Below are 27,951 nucleotides of genomic sequence, written 5' to 3' on the forward strand. Positions count from 1 at the left end.
AACATTGAAGTCGTCTACAGTGATTCCATGGCAGCACTACGGGCGTTCGCCAAGGGGACGGTCTCTGAACAAACACTGAGAATACTGCAAGGCAAGAACATAACGCATCATCTTCTGAGTTGGTTCCCAGCTCACCTTGGGCAAATCAACGATTCCCTTCCCAATCTCAATGAAGCAGCACACGAGGCGGCGCGAGACCTCTCTCCTACCGTGCCTCCCCGGGGATGCGTTCTACTGGTGAAGGGGATAACCGGGAAATTCTTTCAACATATAACGAGCTCACTAAACATTTCTACCTGTCTAGACGGATTTTCCCTCCACCTCACAAAAATCTAACTCGGCCCCAAGCACTTACATTAAGGCTTTTGCAAACGTGGATGTACCCTACTTCGAAAATGTTACACATCATGTACCCTGACATATACCCAAGTAATCTTTGTCCACATTGTGGGGAAATAGCTTCATTAGAACATATGCTCTGGCAGTGTACCAAATTAGCTCATTTATCGAACATCACCTCTGCCAGATGGGAGGCGGCACTCCGCAGCTCGTCCTTGGCAGATCAGCTCTGGGCTGTCCACCAAGCCCGCGAGGCGGCTGAGGAGCTTGGCATCTCAGTCCCCACGTGGGAGCTGCCCGCAACACAGTGATCTGTGTTTTGGAGGACCAAATAAAAGTTTATTCAATCGAATCCAATCGATGTCGCGCTTCGGCGTCGGTGCCGTCCCCACCACCTCTGCACATGCTCGCGTCTCGTGCCAACTGTCACTCCCCTCCCACTTTCTCTAAAGTTCTAGGGGATTTACCTCTCTCGCCTCGCAAGGCCGACGCTCGGGTTGCACGACCGTTCACTTCAGTCACACCGTATATCTAGGCACTGAATTGCGCGTTCGGAATTCAGTCACGGGCGTCTTTACCTGGCTTTCGCTTGGCATGACGCTATGCTTGACTCGAGTAGACGAGATGGAAGCAACAGTACCTTCAACCAGTAGTGGGCACAAGTTAACATCAGCGTCCCACCACTCGTTGAGACAAGACCATCTGCGTGTTGTTCATAGTGTCACGATGAGTCACAAGTACTGGGGAATATATTGAACGACCGGGTAGCTAGCTCTAGGACGATGCGTCAGTCGTGGCTGGCTCTCGAGCCGAGAAGAGACACGCAAATCTTCTTTCTTTCCTCCAGATGGTAGAGCCGCTCTTGCAGTCGACCCACTACGTGTGGTTGGCATTATCCCCCCTTTCGAAAAGAAAAAAAAAGTCCCAAAAGGGGGAAAAAAAAGTACATAGCACCACCACGATGTTACGACATAGGCACGTGGAAAAAAAGAAATTGGAAATTCGGATAAAGTAAAAATAGAAATTAACGAGCGTGCCAATATAGGAAAAATCAGTGAACGAAGAAGCAAGTTCACAAAAATAAATAAATAACACAAAAAACAGTGTACGGCAAGAAAAAAGTTATGAACAACGCGCAATAAATTGTTTCATGCGCAACACATGAACGACATCCGACCTCGGTCGTGTCCTACTCCGTGCCTGCGATGTTCAGTCCGGAACCACTTCGTAGTTCACGTCACTGACGCGACGTAACACTTTATAAGGGCCAAAGTACCGGCTCAGTAACTTTTCACTAAGGCCACGGCGGCGGACGGGTGTCCACACCCAAACTTGGTCTCCGGGGTTGTAAAATACTTCACTGTGGCGGCTGTTATAGCGCCGTGCGTTTGCCTGCTGTTGCTGGCCGATGTGTAGTCGCGCGAGCTGCCGGGCTTCCTCAGCACGCTCTGCGAATTCATCGGCGTCAGTTGCCAACTCGTCTACGTCTTGACACGGTAGCATAGAGTCCAGCATGGTCTGCACTTCGCGGCCGTAGAGAAGCCGAAATGGCGTGAATCGCGTGGTCTCTTGCACGGCGGTATTATACGCGAAGGTCACGTAAGGTAAGATGCGGTCCCATGTTTTGTGCTGTACGTCGATGTACATTGAGATCATGTCTGCGATGGTCTTATTCAGTCGCTCGGTAAGTCCGTTGGTTTGCGGGTGGTACGCAGTTGTCTTTCGGTGTCTGGTGTTGCTCAGTTTGAAAACCTCGTCCATAAGCTGTGCCGTGAATGCCGTCCCTCTGTCCATTATTATACTGGAAGGGGCATCGTGTCGTAACACGATGTGGCGCATGAAAAATTGTGCTACCTCAGAAGCCGTGGCTCGTGGGATCGCCTGCGTCTCAGCGTAGCGTGTCAAATAGTCGGTCGCGACGATCACCCATTTGTTGCTGTCCGCAGATAGGGGAAATGGCCCGAGAATGTCCATGCCGACTTGGTCGAACGGCGTGCAGGGTGCTTCAATGGGCTGAAGCAAACCAGCTGGCTTAACAGATGCTGCTTTCGGCGCTGACATTCCCGACAGCTCTTGACGTACTTCTTGACGCTTGCCGAAAGTCCTGGCCAATAGTACCTCTCGCTCACTCTGGCAAGTGTCCGTGAGTAGCCCAGATGACCGGATGTGGGTTCGTCATGGCAAGCGAAGAGGACGTCGTCTCGCATGTCTCGAGGAACCACCAGGAGGTAGGTACGGTTGTTCGAACGAGCGTTCTTCTTGTACAGCACACCATCTCGAAGGCAGAACGACGGCAACGAGCGGGATAAATGACGTGGTATGATTGTGCCCTGGCCCTCTAAATGATCGATGATCGGACGAATCTCTGCGTCATCCCGCTGCAGTTTACTCAAGTCTGATGAGCTAATGGCGCCCAGGAAGCCTTCGTCTTCCTCTGCTTCTTGACTGACGACATGAAGGGGTGCGCGTGACAGTGTGTCAGCGTCTTCATGCTTACGGCCGGACTTATGGACGATGGTGACGTCAAATTCCTGCAGCCGCAAGCTCCACCGTGCTAGCCGTCCTGAAGGGTCGCGCAGGCTTGCCAACCAGCAGAGGGCATGGTGGTCCGCCACTACCTTGAAGGGACGACCATAAAGGTACGGGCGAAATTTGGTGATTGCCCACACGACTGCGAGGCACTCTTTCTCCGTAGTGGAATAATTCGCCTCGGCACGGGATAGAGAGCGGCTGGCGTAGGCTATCACCCTTTCTATGTCGTCTTGACGCTGAACGAGCACTGCACCAAGCCCAACGTTACTAGCGTCAGCATGGACCTCCGTGTCAGCATCATCGTCGAAATGAGCGAGAACGGGTGCTGATTGCATGCGCTGTCGCAGTTCATCAAAAGCTGCTTGTTGCTCGTTTTCCCAGACAAACGGCGTGTCGTCCCTTGTGAGACGAGTTAGAGGTTATGCTATCTGTGAAAAGCCATGAATGAACCGCCGATAGTAGGCGCACAAACCAAGGAAGCGCTGGACGGCTTTCTTATCGACAGGAGCTGGTAATTCGGCAACAGCGGCAAGCTTGTCTGGATCGGGCCGGACTCCTTCAGCGCTAACTACATGTCCAAGAAATTTCAGTTCTTCATAGCCAAAGTGGCACTTCTGTGGCTTTAGAGTGAGGTCCGCCGATCGGATAGCCTCCAGCACGCTGCGCAGGCGCTGTAGGTGCTGCTCGAACGTGGCAGAGAAGACCACCACATCATCAAGGTAGACAAGACAAGTCTGCCACTTGAGCCCTGTGAGGACAGTGTCCATCATTCGCTGGAAAGTTGCCGGCGCTGAACACAAGCCGAAATGGAGTACTCGAAATTGGTATAGGCCGTCCGGAGTCACGAAGGCTGTCTTTTCGCGGTCTCGCTGATCTACCTCGATTTGCCAGTACCCGCTTTTGAGATCGAGAGAAGTGAAATAATGGGCACGACGAAGTCTATCCAGCGAATCGTCGATACGCGGTAGCGGGTACACATCCTTTTTGGTCACGTTGTTAAGCTTTCGGTAATCGACGCAGAAGCGTAGCGACCCGTCCTTCTTTTTGACAAGCACGACTGGAGATGACCACGGGCTCTTGGATGGTTCGATAACGCCATCGTCAAGCATCTCGCGAACTTGCGTACGTATCGCTTCACGTTCTTTAGCCGACACGCGGTAGGGGTGCTGGTGTATTGGGCGTGCGTCCTCGTATGTGATGATCCTGTGTTGAGTGATGGACGTCTGGCGGATCCTTGAGCAACTTGCGAAGCAAGACCTGTACTCGAACAAGAGCGCTCGCAGCGCAGTCTGGTTATCGGTAGACAGATCAGGATTGATGTCAATGTTGCTCATTGATGTGTCTGCCTTATCCACTATTTCTGACGTGAGACAGTTGGTTACGTTTGCTACTTCGTGGGCAAACGCTATCGAAGTGCCACGGAAAAGGTGTCGATGCTCGTTGCTAAAGTTGGTAACGAGCAATTCAGATCGGCCGTCGCGAACGCGTATTACACTTCTCGCTACACATATGCCTTGCTGCAGGAGGTGTTCTAAATTTGTCTCGGCCACCATATCGCCATCGTTCAAACCACAGCATGTTACGTCGACTAGAACACTGGCTCGGGGAGGAAGCGTCACGCTCTGTTCAGAAATACGGAGTACGTCGACACGCATTCCGTCATCCTGCACGTTGATTGCTCACTGGGCTGAGAACGTGACGCGGCGCCCTTGCAGATAAATGATAGCTCCATTTTCCTGTAGAAAATCAACTCCCAGAATGACGTCACGGGAGCGTTCACGTAAAACAAGACAGCTTGCTACGAATGTGTACCCTTGAATCTGTACTCTAGTTGTGCAGGCGCCCAGTGGAGTTACGACATGGCCACCAGATGTCCGAATCTGCAAGTTATGCCACGGCGTGATTACTTTCTTCAGCTGCGTTGTCAGTTTCCCGCTCAGTATGGAATAGTCTGCGCCGGTGTCCACTAACGCATTAACTACACAACCATCAATTGTTACTGCTATGTCGAGTGAAAGCCGGCTATCCTTTGCAGCAGCAGGTGATGTCGGACCAGTTTCTGTACGATTCTGCGTCAATAGGAGGTCTTCAGCGCTTCGACGTTCAGCGACCCCACCCCCAGAGGTCGCTTCGGCTAGTTTTCCCGGCGGGGGCTGGGAGATCGTGCGGTAGAATACCGCTGGGGCATTGATGAAAATCGCCTCGGTGATGGCGAGCGTGACTGGCGCGCGGCAGACGGTGGTGCATGCTGCTGGGAGAGGTAGTTTTGGATGTCGCGTGGTCTCTGACCGTAACGGGGGGGCGGCGAGTACGCAGAGAAGCCGCGAAGCCCAAGACGGCGATAAGGACACTGGCGGTACAAGTGATCAGCTTCTCCGCAGTGAAAGCATAGAGGCCGGTGATCGGGTGTGCGCCAGACATCAGACTTCCGAGGATACGAGTGCCGATCGTCGATGTACTTGACCGGTTGCACCGAACGATGGGCAACAGAAGCACCACGGACAAAGGGCAGGGGCGGTGGCGTGTACGTGCCTTCGTAGTATGGTATGTGCTCCGCTGACTCGAGTGAAACTGCAAGGACAGGATGAACGAACAATGGCGGCGATGCAGCAGGGCGTTTCAAGGCTTCCGCGTAGGTTGTCTTACGGTGGTATTCAGCAGGAGCTGACGCAGCTGTATCAGGAGGCAAGGTGTCTCGGAGGGCCTGGTGCAGCTCATCTTTGATGACAGTTGCAATAGAGCTAACCGTAGGATGAGGTGTTACACCAGCCTTTTGCAACTCTTCACGTACGATATTACGGATGAGTTCACGTAAGGAGTCATTGCTGGTCCCAGCGGCGGCGAAAATGTCAGCAGTGGACATGCCACTGACTCTCCTGTCGTATTGGTTCGATCGCTGCTGTAGCATTTTTTCCATTGTCACGGCTTCAGACAAGAACTCCGCGACCGTCTTCGGAGGGCTTCGCACGAGGCCGGCGAAAAGCTGGTCCTTGACACCACGCATCAAGTGACGCAACTTCTTGTCCTCCGTCATTCTTGAATCTGCCCGTCGGAAGAGACGCGTCATGTCTTCGACGTACGCGGTCACAGTTTCGTTTGGCGACTGGACGCGGGCAAGAATAGCTCGTTCAGCTCTTTCTTGGCGGTCAGCGCTGGCATATGTCTGCAGAAGTCTACAACAGAATTCGGGCCACGTCTTCAGCTGCTCCTCCCGATTTTGATACCACGTGCGAGCCCCGTCTTCGAGATAGAAGTAGACACGACCCAGTTTCGCCGCGTTGTCCCACTGATTCAAGTTTGCTACACGCTCGAAGTCCGCCAACCAGTCCTCAACGTCTTCGCTTTCCGTACCATGGAACGTCGTCGGTGCCCGTGGGCTTTCCAACGTATATCGGTTCGACGACGTGCTTCCCGTGCCGGTTGGCAAGGTTTGTACCGAAGTGCTGGTCATGTTTGTTGACGTAGTGGGAGCAGTATCGTTGACTTCCGGAGGCAATCCCCTGATTCGGCGGCTGGTCCGATGCACGGGAGTATTGACTGGCACTGGACTCGTATTACGGCTTCCTGGGGGGGTCTGCAGCATCCGCGAGACTACCCAGCACCGTCCACCAGTTTGTCACGATGAGTCACAAGTACTGGGGAATATATTGAACGACCGGGTAGCTAGCTCTAGGACGATGCGTCATTCGTGGCTGGCTCTCGAGCCGAGAAGAGACACACAAATCTTCTTTCTTTCCTCCAGATGGTAGAGCCGCTCTTGCAGTCGACCCACTACGTGTGGTTGGCATTAGCATTGTGGATTCATACATTGATTTTTTTTTTCATTCATGTTAATGTCGGTAATTAAAATGATTTATACCATTTGAGATTTACTGTGCCAGTTACAAAACGGGGAACGAGGCATTCGTAATCATTTGTAGAGAATGTCTGCTCGCGGTATATTTAGTAAAACGTAAAAAAATATAAAGGTTTATTTTTTCCTGCTGAATAAGAATGACTGAGGAATATTCATCAGGATATCTCGTGATTACGGAGAAACGCACATTAGAAAGCAGCTCTGTTGAACCCACTCACTAAGAAATATGCGGAATTAAAGAAAGAAGAAAACAAAGACGAAGAAAACTCGGACATCCAGCTAGCGGTTTATGTACGCCCCTAATAAAATTGATGCTGTCATGAAACGAGCTCCAATAGCTCTCGTCGTTACGAATAAATATCTTCTTTCGTACAGTCTAGGGTTCGACGGAACACCGTCTGGCCTAGGGGCATACATTTCTTGCAAATGAACAAACACTCGCCAAACTTGTAACCAGAAAGAATTCATGACATTTCGAGATCGCTATGGGTCTCTCGCTCCTAATTTTTTTTTCGCAACATCTATTGTCTTAAAGACGGATTGACAATAGTCTGTGATCATAGCAACCCTCCGGCAGCGTCGTCAATGCTATCAGCAGGCTGCCAGGTATCGATTAGCGTCGAATAGAATCGAGCAAAAGGAATGCAGGAAAGCTTCGTTAATTACGAAAACAAAATAATTCGGTCGTGTTCTCTGGTCCGGCAAACATATTCCGGGCCCGGTTTGGTAGGCGATTCGGACGAACATCGGAGCTGCAAGCACGAAACACAGCAAATGCGTGACGAAAAGGGGAGAGAACGGAGTTCACGAACAACTGAAGTTGGCCACGGGCCTTCGGAAAGGCGTGGTCACCACCCAGAATGTTTCGACAATGGCGCTGTTGGCGACCAAGGTAAGCGAATGCGGCCAACTTGTTTTGCTGTGGGTGTCTCTACGATCACGTTAACTGCGACTGTGGTCAAAAATACGTCAAACAGTTTTGTTTTCGCCGCGTGCCTTTACAACGGCGTAGTCGGCATCCGTGGTTGTGCGATTATGAGCCAGGTTTGTTCAACAGCACATGCGGCGGTCATGTTCAATCATATCTCGCCCAACGTTGAACTGCCCCGTGCGAAGTGCGTATAGTACTCTCTCATTACCTCATATGCTTTGACAATATCCTGCGTTACGTAACACAGAGTTTAGCGACGAAGAAGACCGGAAGGAATCTCTAAACTGCGGCGACCTCTGGGTTCAACGTCGCGCTGTCCAAAGGGCCTGCGAGAGGGCCATGGTTTTCCGGTCCCTAAGGGGCAGCGGCCCACGACAGCTACGGATTCCGCCTAAAAGGGTGAGTCACAACGCAGTTCTGGAGGACCTCACGGCTTATTAAAGTTCTCTGTCTATATTTCGTTTACACTCTGCAGGCCGTCCGCGTTCCTTCAGAACTTCGTTCACGCCATGATCGCATCTTCAGCGACCATGTTTTTGTCCACAGTGTCGGCTGCTGACCCGCAGGTCGCGGGATTGAATCCCGGCTGCGGCGGCTGCATTTCCGATGGAGGCGGAAACGTTGTAGGCCCGTGTGCTCAGATTTGGGTGCACGTTAAAGAACCCCAGGTGGTCGAAATTTCCGAAGCCCTCCACTACGGCGTCTCTCATAATCATATGGTGGTTTTGGGACGTTAAACCCCACATATCAATCAATCAATTCGTCCACAGTGGACGCAACCCTAATTACCTTCGTTTTGACTTCGGGCAATATAAGGGCGCAGTATCACAAAAGTCAAGCATGGTGGAAGCTGTTGAAGATGAAGAGCTTCAGCCGTGGTCCGCATGCTGGCATAAAACTCACTCAGTGCACAATCAATTGCGTACTGAGTGAGTAACTCAGTAACAATCAGTTGCGAGCCATATTTTCTTTTTCTGTGAAAAGATTGTCGACACGTGCGCGTACGTGGTGGCGTTCGTGGTGACGGCACGTAAAAAAAGGAAGTTAATGTGACGGTTTGGCTCGAAACACGGGCGTCTTGAACCGCGGTCACACTGTGAACGAAGTCGCGAATGACCAAGCTTACGGCTTTTACACTGCTCTTATGCAACACAAGTACTGCATTTTCGAATATCAAGAAAATGAAAATGCCTTAATACAATAGACACTTCGTCGTTGTCATCTGGATACTTTTAATAACTCGGTTGATTCAGATTTTTTTTTTCCGGTGCCGTGAAATCTGAATCCACAAGCTTTTCTTGCAGCTGCGAAAATGCAACATGCTGTCGATTGCTCGTACCGCACCGATGTGAAGCTCCTCAATACAGTCTACGGCGCCACGCGACAGGCAAAGTGGTTGCTTGTACAAAGCTTGCTTGATTGCACTACTTTCTGGTTATTTGGGTATGTTTTAGAAATATAATGTGACACGGTATTGTTTACATTCGGTGGGCTCCTTTCTTGTGAGCCTGAAGAATGAGCACGTGATTAGGACCCTGCTGAGAGTACGCAGGTGTGGTGTCGCCAAGCTATGCTAACTGAGCCCTTGATATTTAGAACAGTACAGTAGCTGCGTAGAAATATTAGCACCACTAACATATAACCAGATCAACTAAATCGCGAACATTATGCGCAATTCGCCTTTACGATCGGTCACTTCTTGCTGGTCACTTCCATTTCCACGGACAGATCGTACCTATAGTACTCTCTACTTGTCACGCCCACGTGTAGGGTTGCAAACCGGTTATCATCGACTGGTTAACCTCCATACATTTTCTTCGCTACCATATCTTTTTACTCTCTCTCTCTCTCTCTCTCTCTAGCTCTCTCTCTCTGTGACATTCGCGCTTTTTTTTTTGTCGCAACTATACACTTCAAGCTAGACGATTTGCTATATTTAACTAAACATCTTAAGCACGAATAAACGGGACACTTGAAAAAAAAAGCATATTAGACTTCAATGAAGAGACTAGGGACTGCACTTCCTGTGTGTCGACTTTTTTGTATTGTACAAACCCTCTCTGCAGTCAAGTAACTCCGACTCGCCGTAACAGCAACTCTACTAAATAAATTTCATTGACAATAAATGTTTACGGATGGCTACTCCTCTACTCTGTGAACCAGGGCTGGTATTCGCAGAAACGTCTCGCGCTAAAAATTTTCGTAACAGAATACTTCAGCCAGTCACGACGCGGTAATTAAGTACCAGACGTGAATCCGGCTGACCAATGGGGAAATTCACTTACGAAATGGAAGTTTCGTGAACTCGGCTCCAGATTTTCTTGGAGCAACACCATTCTTTTCTTTTTTTGAAAATCTCGCTGAACGATATTTAGGGCGCACTACACATACATCGTAATAGTGCAGAAAGAAGGAAGAAAGACAATGCTATCACATCGAACAGGTTGTAGGCGTTTTTATTGTCCAAATACTGGATATTCGAAATTTACAAGGAGCAAGAAAAATATCTTCAGGACCTTGTCAGATATACGTGATGTACAAGTTTATAAAAGGAAGGTCATGAATTTAGTTTAGAGTAAAAAAATGATCAAAGTTCAAAATATCAGTACATTTAAGATTTCAGCTCTAACACAATATATGCACGTCGAAAATCTACGAAAGGGTGACGATCCCTACGTAATACATTCAGTTTTATTAATCTATAGCATACAGTTGCTTCCGAAAGGACTCATAGGCTTAAGACAATCCGAAGTCAAAAGTGCAAAAGTTCCGTGCTCAAACTATATACAAACACCTGGATCACAAGGCATTTACCGCCGACGAATCCGTCAGGTGTTTCAACATACTTCCGTTGAAACGGCGACGATGCTGAGCAGCCAGATGCGACCTTCACGCAACAGCACGCCAGCAGGCAAGGTGACCGCTAGCTTCAGCGGGAGTACACACACATTCACACGTAACAAACACGCCGCCTCGTTTTATTTAGTTGTTGGCCGCCTCTCGCGAAGAAGACGGTTACAAGACGCGTACGACGATTACATAACGGCACCGGGAAACTGTAGACCTGACCAGCATAAAGTGACGCCCCGGTGCGCTCAACACCGTGAGGACGGCGCGGAGCGCCACAACGCCGTGTCCATGGCAACCGCGCTCGGTGGACTTTCAAAACATACGAGCGCATTCCTTCTATCGAGTTTCGGGTGACCGCCACGTCCCGAACCGCAGGCCCACTTTCATGACGCACGTGGAATCGACGGCGCGAGTTTGAGCAACCAGAGGCACAACTTACGTCGGCTCGGCACGCGTCGTGCGAATGTAGGCACGAGTGACACGCGTTGCGGATAATTGATAGTCACGTGACAATCGTGCGACGGTTGGCAGCGAATACTTGAGCGGGCCGTTCGGTCTTCGATTTGTGGCGGCCGCACCTTCGCCTCGTTTGTCGCACCTGGTCTAGGTTATCGATGAACCTTCTTGCACAAAGGAGGTGCCGCGCCGATGGATGGATGACGTCAGCGCGGCATGGAGTCAGATCCACGCATTCGTGCTTGTTGTTCGCGCTTGAATGTGACGTCTGAAGCTGTTTTCTGTCCTGCTCTAGCTTACTGGCATTCCTGTGGTGCTAACCAGCGACGACACTTACTAGGTGCTAAGGAGGACTGAATGCGTGTTGCGTCGTGTGGTGTGCCTGTGTGATCCGGCTGCAACTGGAAAACGCGATGTGCGCCTACCATGATCAGTACCTACGTGTGAACATGGAAGCTACTGGTGCAAAGAAAATCAGTCGCTTACGCACATCTCTGCGCTGAGCTGTTTGGTGCGCCTTTGCAGTTAAAGCGTCTAGAGTGTCAAGAAACAAACTTTAGACCGTTGTATATTGATCTATATCGTGATAATCAGCAGCAGCTTCCAAAGAACGCTGTGTCTGTTTACCAAGTACCTGAATGAAGTGCGGTGCACGTGCTTCGTTGCAAGTCAGTATTGCCTCTTTTGAGTATCCCATTTGTTTGTAACCTAAAACGCTCGCAAGGATCTGTGTAAGTTGGAGCGGACACGTAAGAACCATGAGCAAGTTACGTCATCCTAAAGGGCTGCCGTCCGAGGACGAGGACAGTGGTCGTGGTTCCGTGGACAGTAGCCTGATATGCCGCGATTCTCCCGAGCCGAGCATCGACGTCCGAGAAGGCTGGCTCCGCGACATCGCTTCGGCCAGCTTGCCCGACGAAGAACAGCCGTGGCTGGACGGCCCCTCGCCGGACTACGATGATGTGGCATCTCCCGGAGGAAGCAGCACGGCTTCGGGACCTGTCTACGTACGGACGCCAGGATTCGAGCAGCACGGACACTCTGTGACTGCTGTGGCCGCTTCTGGCGCTGTTCCTCGGACGAGTGTGTCGGAAAAGAAAACCGCAGCCGCCAAATGCGGGAACAAGTCGACCGCGATCCGCAAGGGCAGCGTCATCAGCGTCAATGACGTGAGCGCGCTGAACGAGGGACGCTCCGTCTCGACGCGGGTCAGGGCGAAACCCAAGAAAGGTAAGCGTCAAACATCTCTATGCTTAACTATAGTTTCAATGGGGCTCTGTGATTGGAGATACCGAGGCGCATGGATCATTTAATTTTGTATAAGTGAGCAGTGGATGTTTTACAATGGGGTTTGTCCTCCGTAAATCCAAGTGCAAATGACTCGCGCTTGCGTAAAACACGATGACGCTGAAAAGACTGTAATTGGCTCCTTCAAAGAGTTGTTAACATCGCTCATAATATTATATTTACATAGCCATAATATCACAATACTCGTAGTGTAATACTGTGATAGCACACGTAATCATAAACTTCGTAGATTAGTCGTTTAACTGTACTTTTGCTGCGCACTGAAAGGACTCGTCGGTCACAAGCTTGCGGTTTACGTCAACATTTAAACCGTGCATATTTCCGCCCATGAAAGGCTAGAAATGCTTGAGCTAGGTATTTCGGTCCCAATGCGGGAGTGGTCCTATTCGAGCTATCACACTATAGCGCGGCCTATTGGACATTGATCAAGTAGTTTCATCCATCCATCCATTTAACCACCCCTCCCCTGAACTTATCTTTCTAATAGACAAGGGTTGTGATGCGGACTTGTTGATGAATCATTTGAACAGCTTTGATGTAACGCGAGACGACACACTGACACGAGAAGGTTTTTGTTTGCTTTCGCGTGCCCATGTGTCCTTTTGTGCTACCTTATGCTTTCTAGAAATGCTTTCAGCCGTCGGTATTATCGTGACCTTGTAGTGCCATTACAGACTCCTTCTCTAGCATTCTTTCGCGCCCCCTTTTTCTTTTCTTAGTACAGGGTATCCAACGGGGGTTTTTCCTGGTTAACCTCCCCGTCTTTCCTCTAGTCTTCTTTCTCTCTCTATTTCTCTGAGAAATAACGCGCGCTTTGTGGAAGCTGTGCAAGGTTTGTCTTGCAACACAGCGATATTGCCACGCGGCCTTGTTTCATTATTGCCCGCATGACCGGGAACGGTGTCACAATAGTTAATCAGTCATACGATAGACTAAAACACACCGTTTTACGCACGCCAGAAGCCACCGATCCGGGTTATTCACCAATAATCCCAAGTCGCTCTCGCTTCTCCTACGTATTTTTTGCAGGCGCATACTATTTCTTGTCTTAGCATTCGGCTATGGATCACACTTCCTGGACACGCCGCACTTTCGTCCACTGCGGTGGGGCAGTGGTTGTCGTGTTCGGTTGCAGACCCGGAGGCCACGCTTTCGACCGTGGCCACGACGGTCGCATTTCGATAAAGGCGAAGTAGAAAAGGCTCGTGCACTGTGCAATGTCAGTGCACTTTAAAGAACACCAGATTGTCAAAATTTTCGGAGCCCTCCGCTTCGGCGTTCCTCATTATTATATTGTTGTAATGGGACGTAAAACTCCAGATATTATTATTATTATTATTATTATTATTATTATTATTATTATTATTATTATTATTATTATTATTATTATTATTATTATTATTATTATTATTATTATTATTATTATTATTATTATTATTATTATTATTATTATTATTACATCGTGCTTTCACCATTATGCTGGGCAAACAAGAACGAATAAATTAATTCGCCAAAATTAAGAATAAAGCTCACGAAACGCCTTTTTTGCCATTGGGGGTCATCTTAGTCGCATATTAGCGAAGAAACACAAAAGAGTGGCCAGAAAACATTCACCGTCACACACTCACTGCTACATCACGACAGGCCTTTCATGTAACGCGTACTTGTTTGCCTGAGCATTTCGTGCTTGTGGTGCATTGTGTAGCCGATAGGCGTCTTCCAGTAGTTCAAGGGCAAACTCGCGCTGCCCAGCAGCGCACAGCAGCTGCCCTAAGGAGACATTGATGTGATGGCTCCTTGCGTGCATCGCTCCCGTTCTTTACCCGGTGTCTGCACATGCCTGCTTGACTCGCCATTGTATGACCACAGAGAAACAGTAAACCTTGAACTAGGTGCATTCCATCGTTCTTTCTGAGTGCAAGCGTAAGGTGAAGGATTCTTTTGACATCTGAATAGGCGCAGTTATGAACGTGACTGTGACGGCCTCTTGTGCCTTCATACGGTGTTGTTGTCCCCATCGTTGTTTATCTTTAAATACATTTCTAAATACTGTGACCACTTTCTGTAGCGAGGTATGAGGATGAGATTGATTTCTAGCAATATTCTACGTGCCATAACCAGCGTCATTCCTTTTCTGGATGCCGTATTATACCGCATGAGACTGCTGGTCTGCTCTGCGACGTTGTGTGTGTTTGTGTGTGAGTGAGTGTGTGTGTGTTTGTGCGTTCCAATCTCTTTCTGTACTCTGCTCCCTATCTCCCCCATCCTTGGTAGCACACCGGTTAAATCAAACCTGCCTTTCCTATCTCTCTTCTTTTCCTTTCCTCCTTGCACATTCCGCGTACAAAGGTCAAAGTGGTACATTTCGCAGCATCGTTGCGATAGATAAACGTACTTCTATCCAGTTAGATCATTAACCCTGCATACTCAATAAGAACGCGAGAATATATGTCAGCTCACGCCACGGTCATCGATGTCGCTCTCACAGAGAATTTACGTAAATGCTTCATCTGATATCGCCTGCTCGTTTTTTTTTTTTTTTGACGTCTTTAGAACAAATGTTTGACGATTTAGAGTATGATTTACTCTACTACTGGGGAGCACTAAGCTGTCCCAGTTTCGAGACTCGAAACAGGACGTGTATAGAAAAAAATATTTGGGGACATCTGCTTACAGCTACTATAGTACTGTGCAGAGTATACTGTGACTAGACTATTTTTACTAAACACACCTCGTGATTTGAACATAAATTCTCGCTGATACTTCCCCGCCTTCAATATAACTGAAACGGCTATATACTTTCCCATAGTAGAGTACCAAGTACTGTAAATTTCGTAAACACCTTTTTGATGATTCAGAGTACAGTATACTTTACTGTGGGAGAGTCGACCTTCAGCCAGAGATTTGTTTAAAACAAACGTTCGACGATTTATAAAACGGTGTAGCTTGCTATGAGAGAGCTTTTAGCTGTCCAGTGTGTTACGCTTGGCGTGCGCTTGGCGAAGCACGCTGCCGAAGCTGTCACTCCCGGAGGGGGAGGGGTTTTTTTTAAAAAAAGGCTTAAAATTTATAGCACTTAGTACTCTAGATTGATAGTATTTAGTGCTCTATGGCAGAGCTTAAAGCCGTCCCGTGGGCCTCACACTTGTTCAGATCAGGTGTCAAACTATTTCGAGTACTTCGTGCTCAACTATGGGAAAGCAGTAAGCCGTACCAATTATCCATATGCGTAATGTTAATACGCCATACAAACAGCGAATGATCGAGGCCGCGTCTGTTCAGAAAAAGTGGGAAGTCATTTAGAGTAGTTGGTACTCTGCTATGGGAGAGCACTAGACCATCCCATCGGCCTCACACTTGACGCGGCAGTGTTGACAAAAACAAAGGCGCGAACAAGTTCACGCCGACGTGCCGGCAGCCTATACGAAAACGAAGTGGCCGCGGTGCATTCGCGCGTACGGTCTGCTTAGAAAAAAAAATATTGTCACAGATGTCAACAACACTTCAACAGAACATTTTCTTCTTAGACATACAATAACGATGATGACAAAACAGGCTTACAGAGCAGGATCGCAAACTGTTTGTTACGTTGGCTCTCCCGGAAAGAAGTGAACATACGGCCGTGGACTTTTCCTTAAGGACACACACTTGTGTTGCTGGTTCAGTGATTCTGGCACCACTTCTGAAGCCAGCGTAATGCTTTCGGCAAGGAAGACGAACCTTCAATCTTCAATATGCATAGTATTTACACAAGCTGCGATAAATCAACTAGCACTACTGTATGTCACTGGTGAAGGGCAGGCGTGTCGCGTTTCTCTGGGAGGACTTTACATCGTCTGTTTAGTTGTAACAGAGTATGGTTGAAATTTCATGAAGCATCAGACATTGCCTAAATAAAAAGACTGAAAATGCAGCGCCATCTTCATTCACAGTAAGACCGATAAAAGAGCCCCGCCATGGTTGTCTAGTGACTAAGGTACTCGGCTGCTGATCCGCAGGTCGCAGGATCGAATCCCGGCTGCGACGGCTGTAATTTCGATAAAGGCGAAAATTCTGTAGGACCGTGGGCTCAGATTTGGGTACACGTTAAAGAACCCCAGTAGGTCAAAATTTCCGGATCCCTACACTATGGCGTCTCTCATAATCATATGGTGGTTTTAGGACGTTAAACCTTACATATTTATCAAGACCGATAAAAGGGTTGTGCAAGTCTTTAGGAAGTATAATTAGCAAAATTTGAAACTTTCCACGAACGTAGCCTGCAAATATTTACTTTTGCTTCTCCTGTTAAAGGATAAGGGTGAGGTGGTGCACGCTTTACAAGACGTAATTGCGTTGCCTGTTTTTGTTCTAAATGCGGAGCATTTCTCGCACGATGTCGTGCTTCGGTGGTGGTGACGTCCACACCCTCACTCTGCATGATCGCGTCTTGTGCCAGCCAAGGAAGACACCCGCAGAAGTGTCGCTCCCTTCCCCCTCTCTCGCCTCGCAAGGCCGACGCAGGCAGCGTCGGCAAGTAAGAAAATTGGCAGATCCCGCATACAGTGGGAATCAGTTATATGCGAAGCTCGAACGAAGAAGGTCAATATGTAACTTTCAAATCAGCACAACGTTACGAGGCTGAGGTAAATCGTGCCGTACATGATTTCCATGTCATGATTATCATGTTTCGACGTGTCATTTACCTTCGTCATTTCTTCACGTCACCTGATTTCAAATTTGGCATGTGTTGAGCTAGCGAAACGGTCGCGAGCGCGTCATGAGCATGGTATGTTGTCATGTTCTTACATGACACGCGTGTCATGATTATGATGTTTGCACCAGTCATATACTTTCGTCATGCATTCACGTCACGTAACACCAAGTTTGGTACATGCGGAGCGAGCGTAATGGTGGGGAGCACATCATGAGGGGCCTAATATACTCCGACGTAACGTTGACGCGAACCCACGTTGGGCGCAGCGATGCTACGCTAGCAAAACGTGTGCACTCTATAGTCTGACGCCAAGCGCGACCAGAGTCCGTCGGCGCGGCCCGGCGGCAACCGGCTCGAAATGCAACATGCTGCACTTCGTGCCGAGGACGTTCCCCAGACCACACTGCGTCTCCCTCTTTTCGCGACGGAGGGACGTCGGACGCGCTGAGACGCGCATGCGTCACAGCAACACAGCGCGGCGCGCGCCTGCGGGTATATGGCAGGCAGACCGGCGCCTGGCTTGGCATCGCCGGCGTGACGCAACAAAAAGAACGCCGGCCCGCACGCGCTGGGCAACGTCGATGTGTATTGACGCCTTGAGTGTTTCATGAAGTCATGTTCTTACATGACACGCATCTCTTGGTTATCACGTTTGCACCAGTCACATACCTTTGTCATCCATTCACGTCCTGAAGTACCAAACTTGGTATATGTGAATCTAACGAAACGGCTGCGAGCGCATCATGAGCGTGACATGTAGTCATGTTGTTACATGACACGCATGTCGTGATTTTCGTGTTAGGGTATGCCACTTGTGTTCGCCTTGCAGTCATTTCATACTATACCAGTTTTGCAACACGTCATGTGAACGAACCCACCGCAAGAGCAGCAAGACCATGAAATGTAAATCATGACATTCATGACATACACGTCATGATTTTCATGTTATGACAAGTCAAACATGTTCTTTCTACAGTCCTATATGCCATACCAAGTTTGGTTTGGATATCGTTATCGAAACAGCCAGGAGAGCTAAAAGTCGTAGGCAGATAGATAGATAGATAGATAGATAGATAGATAGATAGATAGATAGATAGATAGATAGATAGATAGATAGATAGATAGATAGATATAGATAGATATAGATAGATATAGATATAAATAGATAGATAGATAGATAGATAGATAGATAGATAGATAGATAGATAGATAGATAGATAGATAGATAGATAGATAGATAGATAGATAGATAGATAGATAGATAGATAGATAGATAGATAGATAGATAGATAGATAGATAGATAGATAGATAGATAGATAGATAGATAGATAGATAGACTAGCCACCACGTATATGTAGGCACTGCATCACGCGTTAGGAATTCAGTCAATGTCGTCTTTACTTGGCTTTGGCTTAACGTTGAAGGCAATGCTTCTACTTGATTCAATAAATAAGAATAAAATAGAGGGAATATACTAATTAAGTGTTCTCAAACCATACCCAAACACGCATCAATCACGCGATCTGCGACGCACTTACTCGAGTTCCCACCGTGGCAAGATGGGGGCAGCATTTTTCTTTTTGTTTTCTTTTTTTTACATCGGAAAACAGTTGCACAGCGGAACTATTCTAAAGGAAGGTTCATAGTTTGTCGTTCACAAGGACATGTCACGAATGTCTCATGGTTGCGAAATTTTCAATGTATAGTTGACGCTGGAGCGAAAGCTCTTTCAGGTCCCAGTATAAGAAAACGTTGTCGCGGTGCGAATGATGTATACGTTGTGAGAAGAAGAAAATAGTTCTTCAAATTGATTAACTGTTCTACCCCTTTCTTTACCTTATTCGTGTTCCTAAATTACGTGAAGTGAAAGTAATCTTTGAGGAAATGAAAAAAAAAAGATTCATTTTTAACTCAACCAGTGTAAAAGCTTCGCTGTCTTAGAACTTGACGTCTATATTTGTTACAGCGGGGTTAAGGATAAAAGAAACACTTCGCCTTCGTTTTCTGGTCTTGTTTGATAAACAAGGGCGGGAAAAGAGTTTGGAATTGTTTGATAGAGGTTTGCAAATGTTACGGTTTTGCAGGTTAATACCACGATGTGGCTAAGGGATCAGTCACTTAGTGTGAAAAAAAAAAATCACAGCATCCACGGAATGAATGATGATGAGTGGGGCAAAACGTCCGTCATTCTGTCCGACCCTGCGACCGCATATCCGTGCGACCATCCATCCGTTCGTCCGTGCGTCCGTCAATCCATGCGTCCATGCATACGTACTTGCTTTTGTGTGTGCGTCCATCCGTCCGCCCGTCCGTCCATTCATAAAACACTCCAAGTACCGCCATCTCGTATCTTTTCTTCATATGTTCATCATATACAAGTACCGCCATCCAGCGGACATTCTAAGGACTAAACGAGAGGTGGCTATACTACATACTACAAACACGGGACACACAGCCCACAACATAAGGCACTTAGCCCCTAAAATATTCTTTCACCACTTCTTCTACTACGTCTACTTGAAGTACATTCTTCAGCAGCAACCTAATCAATTGGCCATCTTTTGCGACTCGAGGTCGGCCTTACAGACACTATGGTTCGCTCAGCTTCGTGGACTGCACGAAGAATCCGTATATCAGATAAGGCACGGCTACCACGAAGCGCTCGAGGAAGGTCACGATATTGTATTTCAATGGTTGCTGAGTAATTGCAGAATAGTTGGCAATGACCGCGCGGATGAAGCTGCTCGATCGGCTCATGACCAAGATCCGCGTACGCCCATACCACTCGTGAGAACGGACGCTGCAAGGCGACTACAGTCACTTGCTCGCCGTATAACTATCCTACAATGGAATACGCCGGGTTTCTCCCACGCGCGCCTGTATTCGATCGACCCAAGCTTGCAACTTTGCCATCCGGGCTCGCACGACGCGATGACACTTTGCTGTGCCGTATGAGTTAGGGCGTGACATTTACGAATGCGTATTCTTGTCTCCTCGGGATGGCGAGCACTTTGACATGCAACATTCGCGCCTGCGAGGAGACGCTTGAGCACATTCTATGCCACTGTCCAGCATACCAGTCTGAACGACGTATTATGTAGGCCAAGCTCCGTCAGCTGGATTCACGACCTCTCACAGAAAAGAAGATCCTGGGACCTTAGCCGATGGTTTCGCATAAGCGCACAGCCTCGAAAGCCCTCTTGTACTTCTTAAGGACCACCGGACTTCATGAGCGCTTGTGAAAGAACAGCGTGGACAGTGCTGTGTAGTCTGCAGCTGACTATTCATCCTTCTCTTTTTTACTCATCTTCTTTTCTATATCTTTCCCTTCTAATATTCCCTCTTTCCCCCACCCCAAGTGCAGGGTAGCCAACCGAGCCAAGCCTGGTTAACCTCCCTGCCTTGCCTCTCTATTTCTCTCTGTCTTTCTTTCACCACTAAGGATTTTTCAGTGGATACCTGAATCCAAGTCCGCAAGTGTTTTTGAATGACCTCTCTTATGCAAATCCTGTCCCTGTGGCAGGGAATTGAACCTTTGGCCTCCTGCTCAGCAGAGCAACACTAACGGCTAACCAACACGACGAGTCAATTTAAAAAAAAATTTCTTGGCACACTGCTCACGACTCGTTGGCCGCTTATCCCTCCCGTGCACTGTTTTGCAGGTGTTGTGCACTGATAGCAAGCACCGCCACGTTCGTGGAGCCATTAGTGTGATCTGGGGAATTCCCGGCCAATTCAGGTGAGAAAAAGCGGGGCCACTACCTGGAAGCGCGGCAATTCTCCAATGAGCGCAGCCGCTGGCTGACCTTCAACGTTGGATAGCGGGGTGTGCTTTGCAGCCACGGCCAATCAATACGAGCGTTACCAGCGGCGCATTCGTTATTGCAGTCAGCGTGGCGGCGAAAGCAAGGCCACCTCTCTGTGCTGTGCCTATGACTCGCCCTGTGCGTGGCTGGTGAACATGTCTCCTGTGCTTTTAAACTGGAGCTCCGGGTCGATTTTTTTTGTATGTGTGCGTTTCCTACCACTTCGATTGACTCACTGTCGTCGCCCCATTTTCTCGAAAGCTGTTTTGGTGGTAATGGAAGCACAGAAACAGCACGTTTTTGACATTCAGGTATACTATGAGAACAGTCTTTTTTTTTTTAATGCGTGGCACTCTCCGTCTGGTATTCCGAGAATCTTTGCCAACAGCTTGACCGAATTTTTTGCGTTCCGTACGATGAAAAGGCCGCAGTACTATCAACATTGCGGGTGTGCAATCATTCGAAAATTTTGAATTCTGAGTCGAATACCATTTGATTCGATTTGGAACTCGAACCTAATGGCACATATAAAAACTACATAATATTTTTCGAATTTCTCAAGAAAAAAATATCAAAGGAACAACACGTTGGAAATGCGATGGATAATTTTTGTTAGTTTAATTAGGAAATCATCAATCTGCATGCCGGTCAAGCTTTTACGTCATTACCAAAACTTCACTCATCCTCGGATGAAGGAATTTCCGCCTGGGGGAGAAAGAAAGAGAGAAGGGATATGAGACGTGGGGAGGTCAACTATAGACTACGTTCAGTTTGCTACCTTACACATGAGGAGAGGGGAATAAGGAAATGGAGAGATAGAAAGACGCAAAAGAGAGAAGGAAATGCACATTGCACAATACGCACACAGTACGCGGTTTCACAGACGGTCGCTCAGTCAAGTTGCCTTCAAGAATCGTAGGGTTCACGTGGCTTTCTGGGCTGACGTGCTGTTATACGCAAAACCTTTGCCTAAGTGGAGAACTCGTCGAAGCGAATGGGTCCTCAATCCAGTATCATCGTGATATTCATGATCTCGCTTTACGAAATATTATTTAACTTTTATGTCTTGGTATTTCTTGAAGGCTGGCTACTAAGTGCCACCTCGAATACTAAAGCAACTAGTGTAATCAACCAAACAGTAAAAAATAACCGTTAAGCTTTAGTCCTCACCGTACACCAGCTTAGCTTAGCTCACATAACAGTAGTATCTTTTTTTTCGGATAAATGTAACGGTGATGTTACTGAGTTTAAGGCTGGGAATATCTTTTTGAAATCAAAGTTGTACATTTCCATGCCTGTGTTATAAATGATTGCTTACCTATGCAAGCGCTATTCCAATTGTATTTTATACGTATTCGTTTTCAGTTCCCATTCAGTTTGGTTCTAAACTTCTTCATTCGCAAATTCCTAATCAATATCTTTGCAGCTCCATCTCCTTTAGAAAGCTATCTATCTAGCCGCCTACGACATTTAGCTCTCCTGGCCGTTTCTATAATGGTATCGATACCAAACTTGGCAGGGCATAACATGACTATATGACGAGCATATTTGACTAATCATAACATGAAAATTGTCGTGACATGTATTTAATGAATGTCATGATTTACATTTCATGGTCTTACTGATCTTGCGGTAGTTTCATACACATGACATGCTGAAAAACTGGTATGGTATGACATGATTGCATGGCAAACGCGAGCGACAGACCCTAACATGAAAATCATGACATGCATGTCATGTAACAACATGACTACATGCCACGCTTATGATGCGCTCTCGGCCATTTCGCTAGTATCACGTATATCATATTTGGTATTACGGGACGTGAATGGATGACGAAGGTATGATACTGGTGTGAACATGACAAACATGAGATGCGTGTCATGTAACAACATGACTACATGCTCGCTCATGATGCTCTCGCGGCCGTTTCGCTAGCTTCACATGTACCAAACTTGGTATTACGTGACGCGAACGGACGGCATAGGTAAATGACACATGCAAACATGATAATCATGACATGCGTGTCACGTAACAACATGACTACATGCCACACTGATGATGCACTCGCGGCCGTTTCGCTAGCGTCACATATGCCATATTTGGTATTACGTGACGCCAATGGATGACAGAGGTATGTGACTGGTGCAAACATGATAATCATGAAATGCGTGTCATGTGAGAACAGGACTGCATGCCACAGTCAAGGCGCCAATAAATTGCGACGTGACGCGGTGCGCGTGCTCGCCGGCGTTCATTTCGTCGACTCACAACGGCGTTGCCACGCCGGGCGCCGGTCCTGACATATACTCGCAGGCTCACGCCGCGCTGCGTTGCTTTGACACATGCGTGTTTCAGCGCATCCAGCGTCCCTCCGTCACGAAAAGAGGGAGACGCAGTGTTGTCTGGAGGAGGAGGAAAAAACCTTTATTGATGCTGGCTGTGCCAGATAGCCCTTATCCCCACCGGGCTGGTTGACATCCCTAGTCTGGGACGTCATTAGTCGAGGCCACCACCCGAGCCCGCTGGACTAGAGTACACTGTTCCTCTAGTGTGGAGCTATTGAGTAGGGTCGTCTCCCGGTCCTCTTTGGTGGGGTTGGGAAAGGGGGTTAATTTTGGGTTCATTTGGCAGGCCCAGACCATATGGTAAGTGTTGGCCACTTCCCCACAGTACTGGCACTGCCCACTTATTTTTGGGTCGTAATATTTGAGTATAACTGGACAGAGCAGCGTGTTTGTCTGTAGGCGCCGCAGGACGCGCTCCTCCATTCACGAGACTCCCTTCGATGGTGCGGGATACAAGCGGCGTTGCTCAATGTAGCATTCTTTGATTTCTCGAAACCGTGTTAAAGGTGTGGGACGTTCAGGTCTATCAGGGGAACGGGGAGTTTCCCGGAAAGTAAGCACGCGGGCCGCTGCATGTGCAGCCTCGTTGCCCTGCGTAGACCCTGATGTCCCGGAATCCATATAAGACGCTTTGGGGTAGGATCGCAGTTCCTGATGCTGAATTTTAAAAGTCTATTAGCCAATGGAGAGATTTCTCCTGTAAGATAGCTCTCGCAGGCTCTTCGAGAGTCTGTAACTATTTGTTTTGAGTTTGGATGGGATACTGCCAGTGCAATGGCCACCTCCTCCGCCTTACTTGAGCTTGTGGCTTTGAAAGTGAGGCCGGCCACCTGCGTTCCTTGATGTATTACCGCCGCCGTGTAGTATCCCCTAGGTGATGGCCCGGCCACATCGACGTACTAGACCCCATTACGGGAGCCAAGCCGTTGTTCAAGTGCCTCAGCGCGCGCTTGCCTTCTACCCTGGTGCGCCGCCCTGGTCATATTGCGGGGAAGCGGGGACAAAGTTCAGTAATACAAAGTTCGTTCTCCAAAGTTAAGTAATACGCTCCGCGTTTTGATTGATTTGTGGGGTTTAACGTCCCAAAACCACCATATGATTATGAGAGACGCCGTAGTGAAGGGCTACGGAAGTTTCGACCACCTGGGGTTCTTTAACGTGCACCCAAATCTGAGCACACGGGCCTACAACATTTCCGCCTCCATCGAAAATGCAGCCGCCGCAGCTGGGATTTGAACCCGCGACCTGCGGGTCAGTAACCGAGTACCTTAGCCACTAGACCACCGCGGCGGGGCACGCTCCGCGTTTTCGATTTCGCATTCGTGCCGGATCAAGAGGCGGTCCAGTAGGCGCCGCCCGGGGGGCGCCTGCATAAGAAGCGTATATTGATTTGTGAGGTGGACTTTTTGGAGCTCTTGTATAGAGTTAAAGACTCCCAACGCCGAGAGTTTCTGATTTGAAGTGCTGAAGGGTAAATCAAGTGCGTGCTTAATTACTTTCCTAAGAATAGCATCGATTCTGTTCTCTTCGTGTTTAGTCATTCGTAAGTACGGCATTGAATGTGTTATCTGGGAAACGCATAGTTGCGAAATGCAGCATGCCGCATTTCGTGCCGGTTGACGTCGGGTCGCACCGACTAGGGAACCTTCATGTGCACGCGTCTCCGTGTTTTAGGGCGGTGAAAACTTCGATCATGGTTGCTTACAACTGGCTAAAACGGCCGTCATACTTCACAAGCCGCCATGCTGGTTCTGAGCGGTCATTCATTTACATTGAAGGCAGCGTGGGTTTCAACAAAAAGGGGGTAGTTTTTTTATATAGAGCAAGTTCTGAAGGCTGAAGGGTTATTTTCTGAAGTTAGCCGCGGTTTTGTAGAACAGGAAAGACGTGTTCATGACTCGAGTTTGTATAAAATACTGTTAAAACAGTTCGTTTCTCCCACCTAGTAGACCCACTGCGTTGGTGGAGTGAGGATATTTAGGGAGTCTATATTTGCGAGAGGGGAAACCTCAATGTCACTGTGAACGGACTTCAATGTCTGCGCGGCATTCTTAAAGCAAATTCACCTTATCACTGCAGACACCTCAAGGGCCTTCTTGTGCAAGGCTCGAAACCGTGCCGTTTATATCATGGTACCCATAACGACAGGGAAGGCAGATAAAAAAAACCGGGTAGCTCGCGATGTTCTCCGTAAACCACATAACTCCGCTAGCCTGTTTCTCATACCCTAAATATTGATTTTGTCCGTAATATATTTTTTGCAGCGAGTTTAGTTCCTGCGAACGTATCTGTACGATAGACTGTTTAAAACCTTACAAGCTGTAAGAATTGCCAGAAATTAGTAGGGTACTCAACCATATTACACCAGCGCTCCCCCTTCCCCCCCAAACCTGTATATTAGGCTGGAAAAAAAAGCAAAGGGGGTAGCAAGGAACAAACTAAGTTTTTCAAGGTCAGATTTTATTGCAAACAGCATGCAAATGGCATCTGGCCCTAATTTCTTCAAACCACACTGCTTCCTTTGCTTGAAGCTTGGGTCCTCGCAGTGGGCCCAGAATAAAACAATAAGGCGAAAAGTCATACACGGCGCCGACCTCATATACGGAGTTTATACACATTTTTTCTACAGGCACAAAATAAAAAAAACTTAGTTTACGATATCAAATCATTTGTGTGGCTGGCTATGAAACAAAAGGACGACAACAATAATGATGCATAATAATGATGCAATAATGAAGTCGGGAATGACGTACATTCATGTGATGTATTTAATAATGTTGACTCCGAAATAAAATTTTTCAGTTGCTAGTAAGCGCTTTTCTGTGTCCTCTCTGAGTGTGTGTATTTTTGCGCTTGTTTCATCAAGAATAATGATGCAGCATATAGGGCATATTTGAGTTACGGGCCAACAACTGACTTGCTTAGTGCACATGTACTGCACTGTTCAGGATCGACAGACAGACAGAAGGACGGACGGACACGAGCAGTAAATCTGTCGCATTCTATACTATTGAAAAGAAATTCTTTTTGCAATAACTGAGCGAATTTGCTGTGGTTGCGCGTGTCATTGAAAGGAAGAACGAATACCTCCTGGCAAGCTGCACAAAATTTAGTTGTGTTGCAACTGTGCAAGATTCCAAGAAACTGCGGGGAACGTGCTCGTCGGCTCGTCTGTCTATAGCTATCCAGTTTCCCTTCCTCAGCGACCAAGTTGAAATAGCAGAAACGTGAACATCTGTCAGCAAAGGACTACGCGAACGGGAGCGTCTGTAGGTGGTTTACGGGCCTGGCGTTTTCTGTGACGAATGCGGCGACGGCTTCGGAAACCGATAAAGCGCAGATGGTGAATGCATGCAGGTCGAAACGTTCGACTATAGTCATATAGTTCGATTGGTGAACTGCGCTTCGACTACGAGGATAAACAAGCATACTCAAGTTTACCAGCTTTCACTCGCATAAAACGGCGTAGCCGAACGAAGCCTGATCCATTTTTTTACTGTGCAAGTTGTCATGTTTTCTTTGCTCAAACTGCTGTTCGTCGCATAGCCAAGTCAGCCATTTCACGAAATGTGCGGCGTTATACTCAACCTACTCGCAATACAACGGGTACTCACCTCACAAACACGGGGAGAAGCAGTCGGCTCCAGGCAGTCTCACATCACTTGTGTAATCCCACGTTTCCGTTGGCTAGAGCAAATCGGGAAGCGGGAAAGTCTCCAGATGGTTTCGCATTGTGGCACGCAGCACCTTGACATTTACACTCCAAAGTTCTTGTAGGTTCGCTTAGCGCGAGGATGGTGTTCGTAGCGGAAGCTAGGTCTATGGTGCAGTCAAAAGCAGCTTATACCGCAGCTTGCACAGCCGCGCCAACACGCAGCTGGTGCAGTGTGGCGGTGCATGAACGCCTGGCCGCGATAACCAACATGGCGCTTGTTGCCATGTAAACCCGAACTGGCAACATTGTGTTTTAGCGGGCGGCGGCAAGTGGTGGGTCAAAGGCTGACACCATATGACTGACACCACCCTAAAAAACGAGGACGCACGCACATGAAGGCTCCTTAGTGCGCACGGACACGTAGCGGCCTCCCGCGGCGGAAACAGTAACTATGCAACCCTACACCTGTTGTCTCCGAGATTGCGCACCGTTTATCTCGGAGACGGTAAATCGGCTAATGGCTGTGGGTCAACGGCGCAGTCATTCGAGCACAAGGCCCCACAAGGATCCTGAAGAGAGGAATGAGCGATTTTAAGCTGACTTTAAGAATTCATGGTCAATTCCAGGCCGCGTGTGGCGCTACACTGTTTGGTTCACGTTTTCTAAGGCACTTCGACAACTGGTCTGGAGCGTTTTCTTGCCATTCTGAAAAGTGTTGTAGGGTTCCTCTAAATATTACTCCCCAAGTTCTTAGGGTGCGCTACGCACGTATTGCTTATCAGGAGGCAAGGCTGATGAGGATCCACCTTAAGCACTGGTGAAGCTCCAACACTCATCGTACACACACGAATCAGAACTATTTTAAAGGCCCAGGTGGACGGAACAAGCTCTGCCATTTTCACTGTTTTCGTTGACAAGGCAGTGTGATAGCACAGATATGGCGAATTTTAAAACTTGGCTTTCGTATCAGATGCCAAGCACTGAGGGCACGAGGCCGGCTGCCTGCAGTAATATTGAGGTGTAACAAGATAACTAACCTGTCGAATCTAAATAGAACCGTTGGGATAATCACGGGACGCTTACATCTGCATTCCGACCAAAGGGACACTGGTAAAGAAAAAAAAATGGGCAGATCCCACATACAGTGGGAATCAATTATATGCGAAGCACGAG

General features: G+C 48.0%; 1 protein-coding gene across 1 annotated transcript in view; it reads left to right on the forward strand.

Annotated features, from left to right (window-relative positions):
• Nucleotides 1-10,693: 10,693 nt before the first annotated feature.
• The window catches only part of LOC119186078 (uncharacterized), a 47,298-nt gene continuing 30,040 nt past the window's right edge, over nt 10,694-27,951 (forward strand). Inside the window, exon 1 of the mRNA XM_075889876.1 lies at nt 10,694-12,194. Within this exon, the coding sequence (XP_075745991.1) occupies nt 11,723-12,194 (472 nt within the window). The 5' untranslated portion in view covers nt 10,694-11,722. The remainder of the gene's footprint in view (nt 12,195-27,951) is intronic.

The sequence above is a fragment of the Rhipicephalus microplus genome, chromosome 3 (assembly GCF_043290135.1).
Source record: "Rhipicephalus microplus isolate Deutch F79 chromosome 3, USDA_Rmic, whole genome shotgun sequence".
Lineage (NCBI taxonomy): Eukaryota > Metazoa > Arthropoda > Arachnida > Ixodida > Ixodidae > Rhipicephalus > Rhipicephalus microplus.